At 34.6% G+C, this 13,877-nt stretch overlaps 1 protein-coding gene across 1 annotated transcript in view; it reads left to right on the top strand.

The window, feature by feature from the left end:
* Positions 1-13,877, top strand: part of FBXL5 (F-box and leucine rich repeat protein 5) — a 46,242-nt gene that overhangs the window by 27,422 nt on the left and 4,943 nt on the right. Inside the window, exons 9-10 of the mRNA XM_063108185.1 lie at positions 95-820; positions 11,636-11,784. Coding sequence (XP_062964255.1) covers positions 95-820; positions 11,636-11,784 — 875 coding nt within the window. The remainder of the gene's footprint in view (positions 1-94; positions 821-11,635; positions 11,785-13,877) is intronic.

Below are 13,877 nucleotides of genomic sequence, written 5' to 3'. Positions count from 1 at the left end.
TCTTTCTTCTAGTTTCCATCTACATACATATAGTCAAGTGCTTTTGAAGAATTTAACAATATCCATTAATAGTTTTGTTACCTCTTAATTATAGTTGGTCTTGGCTTGGTTGCTGCCAGAATCTTCGGCATCTTGATCTGTCTGGATGTGAGAAAATCACAGATGTGGCTCTAGAGAAGATTTCCAGAGCTCTTGGAATTCTGACATCTCATCAGAGTGGCTTTTTGAAAACTTCTGCGAGCAAAATTACTTCTAGTACATGGAAAAATAAAGACATTCCCATGCAGTCTGCCAAGCAATATGCCTGTTTGCACAATTTGACTAACAAGGGCATTGGAGAAGAAATAGATAATGAACGCCCATGGACTAAGCCTGTTTCTTCTGCAAATTTCACTTCTCCTTATGTGTGGATGTTAGATGCTGAAGATTTGGCAGATATTGAAGATGCTGTAGAATGGAGACATAAAAATGTTGAAAGTCTTTGTGTAATGGAAACAGCATCCAACTTTAGTTGTTCCACTTCTGGTTGTTACAGTAAGGATATTGTTGGACTAAGGACTAGTGTTTGTTGGCAGCAGCATTGTGCTTCTCCAGCCTTTGCGTATTGTGGTCATTCATTTTGTTGTACAGGAACAGCTCTAAGAACTATGTCAGCACTCCCGGAGTCCTCTGCGGTGTGTAGAAAAGCATCAAGGACTAGATTGCCTGGGGGAAAAGACTTAATTTACTTTGGGAGTGAAAAATGTGATCAAGAGACTGGACGTGTACTTCTGTTTCTCAGTCTGTCTGGATGTTATCAGATTACAGACCATGGCCTCAGGTGAGTAATAAGTTCCAGGGTATTAGGAAATGGATGTGTTCTCATTTTCAGATGAAATATAAAAATTTTGATTTAAGTCATGCCTTTTAGTTGATTTTTGTTTTTTTTTTTTTGTTTTTTTCGGTGACCGGCGCTCAGCCAGGGAGTGCACCGCTCATCCTTATATAGGATCTGAACCCGCGGCGGCGGGAGCGTCGCCGCGCTGCTAGCGCAGCACGCTACCGAGTGCGCCACGGGCTCAGCCCCTTTTAGTTGATTTATTTAAGCAAAAATGTTAAGCAAGATCTGTCCTACTTCATAGTGTTAGAACAATATTACATCTGATATCAGCTGAAGTTTCACTTCAGTCAGTTCAAATCCATTGATATGTGGAAGAACATGAATTTGAAAGTATAATAAATGTTTAGTAGATGGCTACATCACATTTTTCAAGGTACTTTAGTGGATGAACAAAATATAATTTTTACCCTCAAGGACATGTAACAGAGAAAATATGTATACCATATTCTGTTGCTGTGTATTCTTTGTGTATGTTGTGGTTTTATGTTGAGGATTCTGGAAAACATAGAATGTCCACAGAAGTAATTTAGTGCAGTTATGCAGCCATTAAGTGTTTACAGAAACCAAAGCACTGATGAGCTAGAGTTTACATTAACTGTTTAGCTAGAGTTTAGAATTCTTGGTCTTTGATTGTGATCTACTTATCTTCTGTTGCTTTCTTAGGTCATAAAGAGAACATGTGGGAGAAGTTCTACATTTTATTTTCTTTTGTAAGCATGATCTTCAGCAGATTGAACTTTTTTTTTTCTTAGAGAAAAAGAGAGGTGGAGGTGAAACATTCATTAGCATAGGAAGTTGGCTCTTCTTAACAGCCAGGTTCTACTATATGTTTTTAGGACCCACTTGGAGCTCTGTTAGGTTGTGAGTACTCTTATGCATAATGTTGGAGAGAATACCACGGTTCACTGACTTGAGGCCAGGAAAACTTGTTGTAGATTGATATTGTATTTTTCTGTATAAGTGGCTTTATGCAAAATACTTAACCTCATAATCGTGAGGCTTATTTAAGACGAGTACTTGTAAAGTATCTAACAATGGTACAGAATAGTTTTTCAGTAAGTGGTAGCTGCTGTGCAATTGTTTGCTTATCTTTGATATGAGTTTTTGGAAATTGATTACAGGCATAACTTATTTTATTTCACTTTGCTTCATTGAATTTTGCAGCTATTGCATTTTTTACAAATTGAAGGTTTGTGGCAACCTTGCATCTCCCAAGTCTGTTGGTACCATTTTCCAACAGCATGTGCTCATTTCATGTCTGTCACATTTTGGTAATTCTCACAATATTTCAAACTTTTTCATTTATTGTTATGTTTGTTGAGGTGATCATTGATCTTTGATGTTACTATTGCAATTGTTTTAGGGTGCCACAGACTATCCCCATAAAAGATGACAAACTTAATTGATAAATGTTGTGTGTGTTCTGACTACTTCACTGTCTGGCAATTCTCCTGTCTCTCTCAGTCTCCTTAGGCCTCCCAATTCCCTGAGACACAACAATATTGAAATTAGGCCAATTAATAACCTTACAATGGCCTCTTAAGTATTCAAGTGAAAGAGAGAGTCACACATCTCTCATTTTAAATCAAAAACTAGCAATGATGAAGCTTAGTTAGGAAAGCATGTTAAAAACTGAGAAGGGCCAAAAACTCGGCCTCTTGTGCCAAACAGCCATGTTGTGAATGCAAAGGAAAAGTTCTTGAAGGAAATTAAAAATGCTACTCCAGTGAACACATGAACGAGAAGAGCGAAACAACCTTATTGCTGATATGGAGAAGGTTTCAGTGATGTGGATAGAAGATCACACCAGCCACAAGCCAAAGCCTAATCCAGAGCAGGGCCCTAATTCTCTTCAATTCTGTGAAGGCTGAGAGAGGTGAGGAAGCTGCAGAAGAAAAGTCAGAAGCTAGCAGAGGTTGGTTTTTGAGGTTTAAGGAAAGAAGCCATCTCGATAACATAAAAGTACAAGATGAAGCAGCAGGTACTGATGTAGAGGCTGCAGCAAGTTATACAGAAAATCTAGAAAATTATCTAAGATAATTATGAACGTGGCTACACAAAACAACAGATTTCACATGTAGATGAAACAGCTTTATATTGGAAGAAGATGCCATGTAGGACTTGCATAGCTGGAAAGGAAAAGTCAATGCCTGGCTTCAGAGGACAGGCCTACTGTCTTGTTAGGTTAAGGGCTAATGCAGCTGGTGACTTTAAATTGAACCCAGTACTCATTTTCCATTTTGAAAATCCTAACGCCCTTATGCTGAATTATGCTGAATCTACTCTGCCTGTGCTGTATAAATGAAGTAACAAAGCCTGGATTGACAGCATGTCTGTTTACAGCATGGCTTACTGAATATTTTAAGCCCACTGTTGAGACCTACTGCTCAGAAAAAAAGGGGTTGCTTTCGAAATATGTCTGTTCATTTATAGTGCATCTAGTCACCGAAGAGCTCTGATGGAGATGGATAAGGAGATTAATGTTTTCATGCCTGCTAACACCACATCTATTCTGCAACCCATGAATTGAGGAGTAATTTTGACTTTCAAGTCTCATTATTTATGAAATACATTTTATAAGGCTGTAGCTGCTATAGATAGTGATTCCTCTGATGGATCTGGGCAGAGTAAATTGAAAACCTTCTGGAAAGGATTCACCATTCTAGATGCCACTAAGAACATTTATGATTCGTGGGAGGAGGTCAAAATATTGACATTAACAGGAATTTGGAGGAAGTTGATTTCAGCTCTCAAGGATGACTTGGAGGAGTTGAATACTTCAGTGGAAGAAGTAACTGCAGATGTGGTAGAAAGAGCAAGAGAACTAAAATTAGAAGTGGAGCCTGAAGATGTGACTGAATTGCTGCCATCTCATGATGGTTTCTTCAGATGGAATCTCCTCTTTTCTTTGGAAAGAAGCATCTTTTGAGTAGAGATGGGAATGAAGTTAGTGCATTTTGTGTATATTTCCTGGGAAAGAGACTAAGGAAATAGAAAATATAAATTTAATTTTTAGAAGCAACTCTTTGTGTTTATTATATCTGTTTAATAAGTGTTTCGTTCAACCAATTACAGTAATAATAACAACTGGTTTCAGTAGGTTTGAGAATGAAGACAACTAATGCAAACATACAACTCATGGGAACAGAAGAGTTCAGGGATACTAGCTGGGAGCCTTCAGTGTATCCTTCTGCATTAGTGATTATGTTTTATTCAGGGACAGGTAACATGAGTTTTGGCAAGTTGGTTATGAAGGGCTTGTTTGTAAAAATTTAGGTTGATAATCAAGGTTTTAAACTAGATTGAAGCCACAGATAGTGTCGTGTGTGTGATCTTAATAGAACATTTTCTGGTTTTCCTATAATTAAATAAATAAATCTTGGCTGCTGTTGATTAAAAATAGCTTATCTAAACTTTTTTAAAATTTCAACATTTACTTGTACATATTTGCAGGATACAGTGTGTTGTTTCAATACATGCATATATTGCACAGTGATTCATTTAGGGTAGATAGCATAGTTTTGTACCTGTTAGTCTACCACTTCTCCTTTCCCCCACCTCCACCCCTCCTGGCCTCTAGTAACCATTATTCTACTCTCTGCTTCTATGAGAACCACTTTTTTTAGATTCCACGTATGAGTGGAATCATGAGGTATTTGCTTTTCTGTGCCTGACTTTCACTACATGATTGTTTCCACTTCCCTCAATGTTGCAGCAAATGATAGGATGTCGTTTCATTTTATAACTGAATAGTTTTCCATTGTGAGTGTGTGTGTGTGTGTGTGTGTGTATGTATACCGCCATTTTAATCTATTCATCCATTGATGGGCATTTAGGTTGATTCCATCTCATGGCTATTGTGAATAGCATTTCCATGAACATGTGCATGCAGATGTTTAAATAATAATGATTTCATTTCCTTTGGGAATATACCTAGTAGTGGGAGATGGCTGGATCCTAAGGTAGATCTGTTTCAGTTTTCTGAGGAACCTCCGTACTGTTTTCCACAATGCTGTACCAATGTACTTTCTTACCAACATGGTAGGAGGGTTCCCTTTTCTCTGCATCCTTCCCAGCATTTATTATTTTCTGTCTTGTTATAATAGCCATTCTAATTGGGGTGAGATGCTACCTCATTGTGGTTTTAATTTGCATTTCCCTGATGACTAGTGATTTTGAGCATTTTTTTTTCATGTGCTTGTTGGCCATTTGTATGTCTTCTTTTGAGAAATGACTGTTCAGGTCCTTTGTTCATTTATTAATTGGGTTATTTGTTTTTTTGCTGTTGAGTCGTTTGGGTTCCTTATATATCGTGGTTGTTAGTCCCTTGTCTGATGTGTAGTTTGCAAACACTTTCTGCAGTTCTGTAGGTTGTTTCTCCACTCTGTTGATAGTGTCCCTTGCTGTGCAGCTTTTCAGTTTGATGTAGTCCCATTTGTGTATTTTTGCTTTAGTTGCCTGTGCCTTTGTAGTCTCACTCAAAAAGCACTGCCCATTCCCATTTCTTGTAGCTTTTCCCCTATATTTTCTTCTAGTAGTTTCATAGTTTTGGGTCTTAAACTTAGGTCTTTAATCCATTTTGAGTTGATTTTTGTTTATGGTGAAAGATAGGGGTCTAGTTTCAATTTTCTGCATGTGGATATCTGTTTTTCCCAGCATCGTTTATTGAAGGGGCTGTGCTTACCCCACTGTATTTTCTTGGCACCTTTGTTGAAAATCAGTTGGTTATAAGTGTGTGGGTTTACTTCTGGACTCTGTTCTGTTACATTGGTCTGTTTGTCTCTTTTTATGCCAGTACCATGCTGCTTTGGTTACTATAGCTTTATAGCATATTTTGAAGTCTGGAAGTGTGATGCCTCCAACTTTGTTCTTTTTGTTCATGATTGCTTTAGCTATCTTGGGTTGGAATATGGGTTATCTTTCCATTTATTTGTGTCCTCTTCATTGTTTTTCACCAGTATTTTATAGTTTTCAGTGTAGAGGTCTTTCACTTCTTTGGTTAAATTTATTCCTAGGTATTTTATTTTTTTTGGTAGCTATTGTGAATGAGATTACATTCTTGATTTTTTCTTCTGCTATTTCATTATTAGCATTTAGGAAGACTCTTGATTTTTGTGTGTTGATTTTGTATGTTGCCACTATAGTGAATTCATTTATAAATTCTAGTAATTTTATTTGGTGGAGTCTTTAGGGTTTTTTACACACACACACACACACACACACACACACACACATATACACATATACACGACCCTGTCATCTACAAAAAAAAAGATAGTTTGACTTCCTCCTTTTCCAATGTGGATGCCCTTTATTGCTTTCTCTTGCCTTATTGCACTGGCTAGAACTTCCAGTACTGTGTTGAATAAGAGTGGGAAAAGTGGGCATCCTTGTCTTGTTCCATGTCTTAGAGGAAAAGCCTCCAATTTTTGTCCATTCAGTGTGGTATTCGTCCTGGCTTTGTCATATATGGCCTTTGTTGTGTTGAGGTACATTCCTTCTATACCTAATTTGTTGATTGTTTTTATCATGAAGGGGTATTGGATTTTATCAAATGCTTTTTCTGAATCTCTTGAAATGATTACATGGTTTTTGTCCTTCATTCTGTTGATGGGATGTATCATGTTTATTGATTTGTGTATGTTGAGCCATTCTTGGGATGAATCCCACTTGGTCATGGTAAATGATCTTCTGTTTGCTAGTATTTTATTGAAGATCTTCACATCTGTGTTCATTAGGGATGTTGGTCCATAGTTTTTTTTGTTGTATCTTTTTCTGGTTTTGGTATAAGGTTAATGTGGGCCTTGTAGAATGAGTTTGGAAGTATTCCCTCTTCTATTTTTTGGAAGAGTTTGAGAAGAATTGGTATTAGTTCTTCATTAAAAGTTTGGTAGAATTCATCAGTAAAGCCATCTGGGCCTCGGGTTTTCTTTATTGGGAGATTTTTTATTACTGCTTCAATCTCATTGCTTTTTATTGGTCTGTTTAGGTTTTCTGTTTCTTGCAATTCAACCTTGGTAAGTGTATGTGTCCAGGAATTTATCTATTTCTTCTAGATTTTCCAGTTGGTTTGCATATTGTTGTTCATAGTAATCTCTTATGATTTTTTGTATTTCTGTGGTATCAGTTGTAATGTCTCCTTTTTCATTTTTGATTTTATTTATTTGAGTCTTCTCTTTTCTTCATTAGTCTAGCTAATGGTTTAGCGATATTATCTTTTCAAAGAACCAGCTTTTTGTTTCATTGATTTTTTTGTGTGTGTATGTGTTGTTTTTTAATCTCTAATTCATTTATTTATGCTCTAATCTTTGTTATTTCTCTCTTTCTCCTGATTTTGGGTGTGGTTTGTTCTTGTTTTTCTAGTTCCTTGAGGTGTAATGTTAGGTTGTTTACTTGAAGTCTTTCTTTTTTTTTTAATATAGGCATTTTTTGCTTTAAATTTCCCTCTTTGACTGCTTTTGCTGTATCCTGTAGGTCCCGGTATGTTGTGTTTTTATTTTCATTTGTCAGCAGGAATTTTTAAAATTTCCTTTTGATTTCTTCTTTAACCCATTCGTTGTTTAGGAGCATGTTATTTAATTTCCATGTATTTGTATGGTTTCCAGTGTCCCTTTTGTTGTTGATTTTTAGTTTTATTCCACTGTGGTTAGACAAGGTAGTTGATATGATTTAAGTTATTAAAAATTTGTTTAGACTTTTTTTTGACATGTGGTCTATTCTAGACCATGGACCCTTCCATGTGCTGTTGAGAAGAATATGTGTTCTGTAGCTGTTGGATGAAATGTTCTGTATATGTCTGTTAGGTCCCATTGGCCTAGAGATTAATTCTAATATCTCCTTCTTAATTTTCTGTGTGGATGATCTGTCCTTTGATGTAAGTGGGTTGTTAAAGTCTGCACCTATTATTGAGTTGGAGTCTGTTTCTCACATTAGATCTAATAGTAATTGCTTGATGTAACTGGGTTCTCTACAGTTGGGCGTGTATATATTTAGAATTGTTATATCCTGTTATTGAATTGATCCCTTTATCATTATATAATAACCTTCTTTATCTTTTTTTTACTTTCCTTGGCTTGAAATCTATTTTATCTAAGTATAGCTATACCTGCTCTTTTTTGGTTTCCATTTGTATGAAATACTTTTTTTCATCCCTTCACTTTCAGATGGTATGTGTCTTTATAGGTGAAGTGAATTTCCTGTAGAGAGCATGTTGTTGATTCTTGTTCTATAATCCATTGAGCCACTCTTTGTCTTTCAATTGAGGCATTTAGTCCATTTGGAGTTGTTATTGATATTTAGGGACTTGTTACTGCTATTTTGTTTCTTTTTTCTGGTTGTTTTGTTGATCCTTCTTTCTTTTTTTCCAATCTTACTGTCTTCCTTTCTGATTGGGTAGTTTTCTCTGGCAGATTTTGATTTCTTGCTATTCTCTCAATTTTTGTTTCATATATGAGGATACTTCAAAAAGTTTGTTGAAAAATGGAATTGAAAGATAATATGAATCTTTCCATGAATGTTTTGAAGTACCCTTGTACTTTGGGGCTCTGTTGTTAGGTGCAGGTGTGTTTATAATTGTGTTATTTTCTTGGTGGATGGAACCTTTTATTAATACATAACGTTTTCTCTTTTGTTTTGTAACCTTTTTTGGCTTAAAGTCTTATTTTGTCTGACAATAATATAGCCATCCTGTCTGTCTTTTGGTTACTTTTTTTATGGAATATCTTTTTTTGTCCTTTTACTTTCAACCTCTTTGTTTCTTTTTATCTAAAGTTAATCTCTGGTAGGCAGTATATAGGTGGATCATAATTTCTTTTTAATCCAATCTGTCAATTTCTGCCTTTTAATAGAGTTTAATTGCAATTACATTTAAAATAATTACTTGATAAGGAAGGATTTACTTCTGCCAGGTAATTTAATGTTGATTTTTCTAAAAATAGTAATAATATGGAGTTTATAACTTATGTAGAAGTAAAACATATAGCAAAAATAGCATAAAGAATGGGAGGGGGGACAGGAGCTTACTGTTTTAAAATTCTTACAGTACGTGTGAATGATATAGTATTATTTTAAGGTAGAAAGTGATGTTAAAGAGGTAATTGAGGAAACAAGGAACCAAAAAACATATAAGATGGGGAAAAAAATTCTGCTTTTGTTTTACTTCTTTAAAGAGTGCCTCTTTTGGATTACTCCCTGGTTTGTGCTATTCCTATAACTAGTACACATTTTCTATAACTCTTTTTAATTATTGCACACATTAATAATTAGTTGAATGTTTCCTTCCCTGGTTTAGGGCAGAACCTTTATGCTATTCATTTTGTATGTTACTGTTTAGGCTCGTACCTGGCATACTTGGGCACTGGTGATAGTGATTTTTCTAGAATGCGTTTCTTACTACTTGTTATTACTCTTCTATGTAAACTTTTCAGTGAGTCCCACTGCCTGTTGGTTAAAACCAAATTCTTGGCCTTTGTTTACTTCTGTAATTTGTCTGATTACCTTCCTTAGATACCTTGCTCTTTACTTCCTCCCATCTTCACCCTTGCCAAAAAAGACAATGAAAGGATAAACATACCACACACACACAGACACACACACACACACCCATCTCTAGCCATACTTAGTTATTTTCTCATCCTCTGAGTTTCTCTTGCTTTAGTCATTGTGTTTGCTCTCTCTGTAATGTATCATTGTTGGCTAACTTCTGTTCATCATTTCTGTCACATCTTAGATATCATTTATGGGAAACCTTTTCTGACCTCCCAAGGCCCTTCTGCATATTCACAGGAGAGCATGTGCATCATGTGGTATTATAATTGTTTGTTTACTTTTGGGCTTGTTTAATTACCCACTAAGTTCAGTAAGTCCAGTGACTGTGCAAATGTTTTACTCAAGCGTACTTGTGATGTGTGAAGTTTTATATTTCGTGCACTTTGTCCTATGTGCTAAAAAAATTTTAAGTTTTAGAACATGAAGCAGTCTTTGCATTGAGACACTTTCTGAGATCTTTTAGACCACTTTAAAAAATTTGTACATTTTATTTTTTATTATGAGCTATTCAACTTCATAGGAAAAAGAGAATTAAACTTTAAAGCCTGTACTGTGTTCCTTTAAAGACTACCGTCTAACTGTGTGGCCCAGTCAAGCCATGGAGGTTCTGTGGTTTTGTTTTTGGTGGTTGGCCAATAAGGGGATCTGAACCTTTGACCTTGGTGTTATCAACACCATGCTTTGACTGACGGAGCTAACTGGCCAACCCACAGAGGTTCTGAACTGTTGCTGTTGTTAACTGAAAGTCTGTAAGGATGAAGGAAATCTATGATTTGAAAAAAAAAAAAAAGAAAGAAAATGTGGGTGGAAAAGTATGCATTTAAATTTCTCGTAGGGTTTAGCTTCTTCATAAGCTGTTTTTAATAGATCAATTTACTCTTTCAATTATGTAGTTACAAAATTTTAAAATGTACCCTCCCAGTCTTTACCATTCAGTATCCTCACTGAATACATCTACCAATAATATTTCCATAGTTCTTTGTAATCTCACTTAATAGTTTAGATACTTTTTGTTTAGCATTATTTTCTAATTTCCATGTGTCTGCATAATTATATTAATTTTTAAAATAAATTTATTGCATTGTTAATTTCTTGACATCGCTTTTCTTTTTCCACTTTTCCCAGTTTTTGCTGTTGTAATACTCTTTAATCATCATTGTACAGAAAATTGTTGTTCTTACTTTTATTCTTGATATTTTTTAGCTCTACCATTGTCATTTTAGCTACCTTCTCATTATATCCTATTTCCACAAAAGTTGTTTTTATTCTAGGGTTTGCCATTGGATTTTCTTTTTTATTAAAATGTAATTCAAATACCAGAAAATGCACCCCTTTTTTATGTGTACAATTCAGTTATTTTTGGTATATTTACCAAGTTGTGCAACTGTCACCACTATCTAATCCAGAAACATTTTCATCATCCCGAAAAGAAATTCTCTGCTTGCTTTTACCCATAGCCCCTGGCAACCTCTAATCTACTTTCTGTTTCTGTGGATTTACCTATTATGGAGTAATAAAATTCATGGAATCATACAATATGTGGCCTTTTGTGTTTGGCTTTTTGCACTCGAAAACATAATGTTTTCAAGATTCCTGCATGTCATAGCATGTGTCAGTACTTTGTGTCTGCATAATATTTGTGTGGCTATTCCATATTTTGTTTATCCATTCATCAATTGCTGGATATTTGGGATGATTCCATTTCTTGGCTATTATGAATAATGCTGCTATGAACATTTGTATGGAAGTTTTTGTGTGAACATATATTTTCAGTTGTTTTGGGTATATACCTAGGAGAGGCATTGCTGGGTCATATGCTAATTCTATCTGTAATTTTTTAAGGCACTGCCAAACTGGTCATTAGGTTTAAAACATCAGTAATTTTCTTGACGATATTTATATACTTAGGTAGTTTAGTAGGAGAATGAACATTTTAACTCCAGGGTTTAAAACTTCCTTCCTCTAAGAATTGAGTTATTGTAATGTTCTTATAAAGAAAGCTTCATAAACTTCTTTGTTTTTTAGGAAAAATTTAGAAAGTTTTTCTGAACTAAATGTATTCATGCCTAAGGATGAGGTTTGTTATCAGTGCTTTACAGAAATTCTTAAGTTTTCTCTGTATCAAATTGAAGAGTATGTAAAATATTGGTCCAGTGGACGATAGTTACAGATTAATATATTCTAATTGTCAAATTATTTATTTTACAGGGTTTTGACTCTGGGAGGAGGGCTGCCTTATTTGGAGCACCTTAATCTCTCTGGTTGTCTTACTGTAACTGGTGCAGGCCTGCAGGATTTGGTTTCAGCATGTCCTTCTCTAAATGATGAATACTTTTACTACTGTGACAACATTAACGGTAATGCCTTTTAACAATGAGATAATTTTGAAGGAATTGATTTTTTAAATTTTAGCAGTTCTAACAATTTTTATATTTCTACTTAATTTTCTAGACTTCTAGTTACCAAATTTCTTACTTTCAGATTTAGTCCTTTAAAATTGATAAAATTTAAAAATCACATGTTTTTATTAACATCTCAAAAGGCAAGTTTTTCTTAGGGATACGTATTTCAGATATGTATTCTGCCATATTTTTGAGGCATGTAATAGTTTAATCATTCAAAAATGGCAACTTGTTTTATAGAAATACTAAAATTCTTATAAAATTATGGGGAATTCCTCTAAAATGTTGTAGCACTCATTAACTATTTAGAGATGCTGATTTTCTAGGTACACTGATTTCTTAGGGCTGATAGACTCATTTGTCTTGTAGGATGACTTTGTCAAATGTAGTAGGAAAAGGAGGACTTTGGTGATGTGAACTCCTCAGAGATTCTTGGTCTGGTTCCAAATAAATCACTGAAGACTGAAGAGGGGATGGATAGTGTGTGCTATTGAGAAGGGGCTGAGATGCTCTAGATATGACTGAAATTCCTAAGTACTTTGGAAATTTCTAAATGTACTTTTAAAAATCATCAGATAAATATTTCTTAACTTTTGTTTTTGAATTTTGGTTTTGTTTTTTAAGCCTATTCTATCCTACAATGAGCCTGTTGAATGATAGTCACTGGTAGAGACTAAATTTCCCAGAAGCATAAAAAGCTGCTCCTTCTGTACCTGTAGATGGGAAAAAATTTACATGGCTAAAATTCTACTATGTACCTGTCTTTTTATAACATATATTGTTTTCTTTGAGAGCCAAATTTGTCTTAATATTACAGGAAGATCAACTGAGTTTTTTCAGGCAGGACAGTTGACAGGAGCCAGGAAAACTAGAGGGAGTTTTGACATACAAAGAGGTAGAAAAGTTAGCAAATCTATTATTTCTGGGAGATTGGATTTTCCTTAAAATATATACGAGGAGACAGAAGATCATAGATCTCTTATTTCTGGAGTGGCATTATTATGTAGGAGGTGAACTCCCATGTTCTTGATATGTCACCACTAATTTGGGGCATTTTTTTGTTCTCTGTTGCCTTCATTGTATAATCAAGGAATGGGGAAAATCAGTGTCATTTTAGTTGCAGCCTGCTAAGCCTATAAAACCAAACTGTGATTGCTGTAATGAAGCAGTTACTTTTGTGGATGCAGTGGGTTTGACAAGGAAGATTTTTTTTTGTTTTAGCATAACATTATGTCTTTGTGGGTTTGGTGTTGTACTTCCTAAGGTTTATAGGACATATTGAGAGTAATCAATAAGCAATTATTTTTATAAGAAAAAAGTTTATTTGTATGTTACACTCAAATTGTCTACATTGATTTGAGCATAGATTTTGCTTGGGAATAAATCTTACAACCTAATTTATTATATTTATTTTTGGGTATATAGATATTATTGGGTGGGTGGGTTATATTTCATTTTTATGGTCTGTGTACTTGTGTTTTTTTTTTTTTTAACTTCTTGAAATAATTTAGATGATGCGATAACATTTAAATTGTTAAAAATCTTTTGCACTTTGTCAGTATTCTTTTTATCTAAACTGGTTTCAGATATCCAGATTAAAGTGTTCCTAAGAAGCTGTTATATTCCTTTTGTTGTTGAATGTAAGATTTTTTCCCATAAATGATTGGTAATTTTCAATAAATGAATTATAATGAAGATATCTGACTGAAAGATTTGAAAAGAAATTGCAGTGCTTGTATAATACTCTATTAAGTCTCCTTTTATAGCTTGTTGAAGTGCATGATTTGGGGGAAATGGAAGCTAGTTATCCTTAAAGCAGTGCTCTGATGTAATCTTTTTCTCAGAAAGACATATAGACAACCTAGCAAGTGTTAGAATAAAGTTAAATTGTATCTAGTTTGCAAGATGACACTGTTGATCCTGTATCTTTGAAAACAACTCAGCTTGTATAGTAAATATTTAGTGAATGCTTACGGGCCCCTTTTTTATTATTATTTTTATTATTTCTGAATGTAGTCAGTATGTTTTAATACATGGTCTTAGAGTAA

The sequence above is a fragment of the Cynocephalus volans genome, chromosome 9 (assembly GCF_027409185.1).
Source record: "Cynocephalus volans isolate mCynVol1 chromosome 9, mCynVol1.pri, whole genome shotgun sequence".
Taxonomy (NCBI): domain Eukaryota; kingdom Metazoa; phylum Chordata; class Mammalia; order Dermoptera; family Cynocephalidae; genus Cynocephalus; species Cynocephalus volans.
This window is presented reverse-complemented; position numbering and strand designations above follow the sequence as displayed.